The 3,846-nt window shown below is 40.5% G+C and overlaps 1 protein-coding gene across 3 annotated transcripts in view; it reads right to left on the bottom strand.

Annotated features, from left to right (window-relative positions):
* Positions 1-643: 643 nt before the first annotated feature.
* LOC125040704 overlaps positions 644-3,846 on the bottom strand; it is an 18,518-nt gene continuing 15,315 nt past the window's right edge. For all 3 annotated transcript variants that reach the window (XM_047635399.1, XM_047635401.1, XM_047635400.1), the window contains one exon: positions 644-2,906. In XM_047635399.1, coding sequence (XP_047491355.1) covers positions 2,722-2,906 — 185 coding nt within the window. In that variant the 3' untranslated portion in view covers positions 644-2,721. The remainder of the gene's footprint in view (positions 2,907-3,846) is intronic.

The following is a 3,846-nucleotide window of genomic DNA, read 5'->3' as shown; positions in this document are numbered from 1 at the left end:
TGGGCCCTTGCTGATTGTGCTTAAGAGCGTGGCTATGCTGTGTGCTGTGCCCATGCCCCTTGTGAACCCGTGAAGGTGTTCGTGCGGGGTCCCGTTTTCCATTGAAGCCGGTTTAGTAATATCCTCTCAGCCGTCTTGGCCAGGCAGCTGAGCAGAGAGATGGGGCGGTACTTCCCCGGCTCCTTTGGTTTTGGGACGGGAACTATGGTAGCCCTCTTCCAACTCTGGGGTAGAGTGGAAGTTTCCCAGGACTTGTTGATGAGTTGCAAGAGTGCACGCTCACCTGCTAGTCCTAGGTGGGAGATAATGGGGTACGAGATCCCATCAGAGCCCAGGGGCTGTGTTGGAACTGGTTTTATAGGCTTTCCTTAGTTCCCTCAGAGAAAAGATAACGTCTGAGTTATCGGGTTCGGCTGCCCTTTCTCTGATCTGAGCGTGTCTGTCTGGCTGTAGATGCTCTTGTCTTGCCCTCAGCTCGGCTGGCAGACTGTTGCTGCCCAGTCTGTTAGCCTCTGCTTGGGGGTCGTGGGGAGAGAGAGAGGAAGAGAGATGGAAGGAGAGACGGATGGAGAGAGAGTGTAAGAGGCTCTATTTTGGTATAGAACCTCAGTACTTGGATTGATGGGTAGCAATGATACAGTGGTACAACTCGACTATTTATTTGTAAAAGATTATAATGCAAAGCAGTAAATAACAAAAGGTAATGTAAACTGGAATCAAGCATTGAGTGGTAGCTGGGCCCAGCCCAAGAGGGACCAAGGTTGGAGGTCTATACAAAACAGTGACGAGGCTCTGTCTCACATAAAATGGAACAATGAAATCCAGGGCAATATTGATCAGAAGGTTAATTCTTTCATCTCTGTTTTCATGAGGATACAAAATCGTTTTGAACCTCATATTAACTACTTATCGAAGCCCTCTGATCAACCTTGGATCTTTTATAAAAGAAATCCTAAAAATAGAAACAAGTAATTTCATAGACAGGCTGCACAACAAATGGAACATTATTCAGAAGTGGGCCATTCAGCAATGAGAGAAAACTACAAAAAAGAAACTAAAAGATGGTAAAGTTGGAATAAAATTATGGTGGAATATTGTCAAAAACAAGCAAGGAAACACAAAGGATGAAACTATCCCACCCTTAATAACAAAAGTTGGGACACTAGAAGTAGGCTCCTAAGAAAAGACAGATGCATTGGCAAGACATTTCTCAAGTAAAATGACAGATCCATATGCTGAGCAAAATCCATCTACACTTCCCATCTTGAGTAATGAGAAAATAAGCAGGATTATAAGAAGTGAGAAAAAAGTGGAGAAGCTCCTGCACAACGTAGAGACAAGAAAAGCTACAGGAACTGTGGGTGTTAACCTCTGTCTCACCAGAGGAGTGCAAAGGAGCTGTCATCTCCTCTCACATTAATTTTTAACATGCTTAATCTCCTGCAAATGGCCTTTTGGAAACAAAGTAATGTTATCCCCATCTTTAAAAAGGGGAACAAAGCCAGTCCAAAAAATTACCGTCCAGTCTCCTTGTTATCAATTATCAGCAAGATACTTGAAAAAATAGTATCTTCTCACCTAACAAACCACCTCAACAAAAACCACCTGTCTACCCAGCAATATGGCTTTCGGAAGAACTGCTCTGCTGCCGACCTGCTGTTACAGATAACTGCAGACTGGTCAGCTGCACTTTACTGTGGACAGCACACCTGTGTTCTAGCCCTGGACATAGAGGGAGCCTTTGATAGGGTATGTCACCTAGGTTTGTTAAGCAAGTTAAAAGCATTTGGAGTGGATGAAGAACTCCTGGTCCTTTTGAAATATTATCTGCTTAACAGACAAATGAAAGTAGTCCTCAATGGAAAACACTCTGCTTGCTACGATATCAAAGAAGGTGTCCCTATAGGAAGCATACTGGGCCCTCTGCCCAAGCATTTGCAGATGATGGAACAGTCTCCTTTAGGTATGAGCCTAGGGAACAGGATGCCATCACAGAAAAACTAAATGACAGACTCACACAAATTTTGACTTGGGGGAGAAATGGCAGGTCTCCTTTACCCTGAATAAAACCCAGCTTATGAATGTCAAGAGGATGAACAGTGATATCAAAGTTAACTTCAGTGGAAAAAAAAAAAAAGACCACAAGAGGAAACTGGGCATCACATACAACAAAAAGAGACATTCAAAAGTCTCACAGAAAGCTTGGCGAGAAGGGCTTCACAGAAACTTGCATCCTTGAGAAGAATCAGCTATCTGCTGGACAGTGAAGGGAAGGGACTCCTCTACAAGGCACAAAATCGCTCTTCACTCGAGTACTTCTACCTCCCATGGGTATGAGCAAGCATCACTAGGCTCTAAATCTTGGATAGAATACAAGAAAGAGGGAAGAAAACCATAGAAGACACGACCCAACAGTATCAACTGAACCTCAACAACCTTCAACACAGGAGAGACATAGCTGGTTTGACAATGATGTTCTGCATCCATCACCAACACATTCACACCTCCAACCAATGAGACTGCCAGGAAGACGAGCTGCATGCCCCACAAGAACAAGTGCCGTCCACACTGTTGCATGGTGCACCACCAGCAACAGTTTCTATTCACATATTCCAAATTATGCAATCTATTAATTTCTGTCATTTATGTGGAAGCTGTTGTTACAATCTTTCAAGAGCAAAGCACATGTGTGATATATAATTAACAGTAATAAATGCAGTTTTACATTTGCTTATAAGCTTTGGGAATAATAAACATCTTCTGTAAAGCAAAACTGTAGTAGGGACGGGCTCGCATGAAACCATTGGAAAAATTCATTTCTTTATGAATCTCTTGAAAGGCCTTCATTATATCCTGCCCACAGTGCTTCTCCAGGTGTTTGCAAACGCTATGAACATAAGGAGACCCTGCAAAACAAAGAAAAATATCTTTATACTTTTTAACCAAGATGCCAGGTGCAACAGTGATGTGGAAAAAAGCAAAGTGTTTGTTAACAAAGCCAAACTGAAGAGGCTAATTAGCATCAACACTAGCTCTGTCATCAAGAATTTATAGTTTTCAACTTGTAGGCAACACTGTAAAGGAAAAAATACACAATATACATAAGAGCCAACTTACAGGCAGGGAAACACTTTACATTTTAAACTACCAACCAAGAGAAGTTATTCTAAGTACAGACTCTAACCCATTCTTGGGGGTATGACATTATGCTAATCTCCACCAGCTTTAGTAGATGTTTACATGAATTTCCTTTACTAGATTTATAATTCTGAATTATTTAAGAACACTTTGAGCTTATCTTTCAAATGTGTCAAAAAACTGACTTTGACTTCAGCATCCCCATATGGAAAAATGGTCATCATTTGGGGAAAAAAAAAAAAAAAAAAATTGAAGCAAAATACTGAATCGCTCCGGATAAATACTATTTGGATATACCTTCATTAGTCATGAGTCATGACATCCTTAACACTCTTAATAATCAATCACAATAACTTCTTACAGGGCTGTGAGCAATTATTAGACATGCAAACATTGCTGCCAGCAAAAATTAATAAAAAATGGGGAAAATGCGGTGCTCATTTTTTAATATTTTTGTGAAATGTTTCGGCACATAGATGGCTCTGCTAGTGGTAAGCCACAAAGGAATCAATTAGTAGATCTTGTGACCTTACCTGATTTCAGGAAAAACGTATTTTTTACTAGTGCTATGAATATCGATGGTGTTATTTTTATTATAAACATTATAATTACTATAATATTATAAACATTAGTAACAGCAAAATAAGATAACGTAAAATATTTTTGTATATCAAAGAAAAGAGTGAATGGGCGAGACAGGTAGTACTC

Source organism: Penaeus chinensis, chromosome 29, assembly GCF_019202785.1.
Source record: "Penaeus chinensis breed Huanghai No. 1 chromosome 29, ASM1920278v2, whole genome shotgun sequence".
In the NCBI taxonomy this organism is placed as follows: domain Eukaryota; kingdom Metazoa; phylum Arthropoda; class Malacostraca; order Decapoda; family Penaeidae; genus Penaeus; species Penaeus chinensis.
This window is presented reverse-complemented; position numbering and strand designations above follow the sequence as displayed.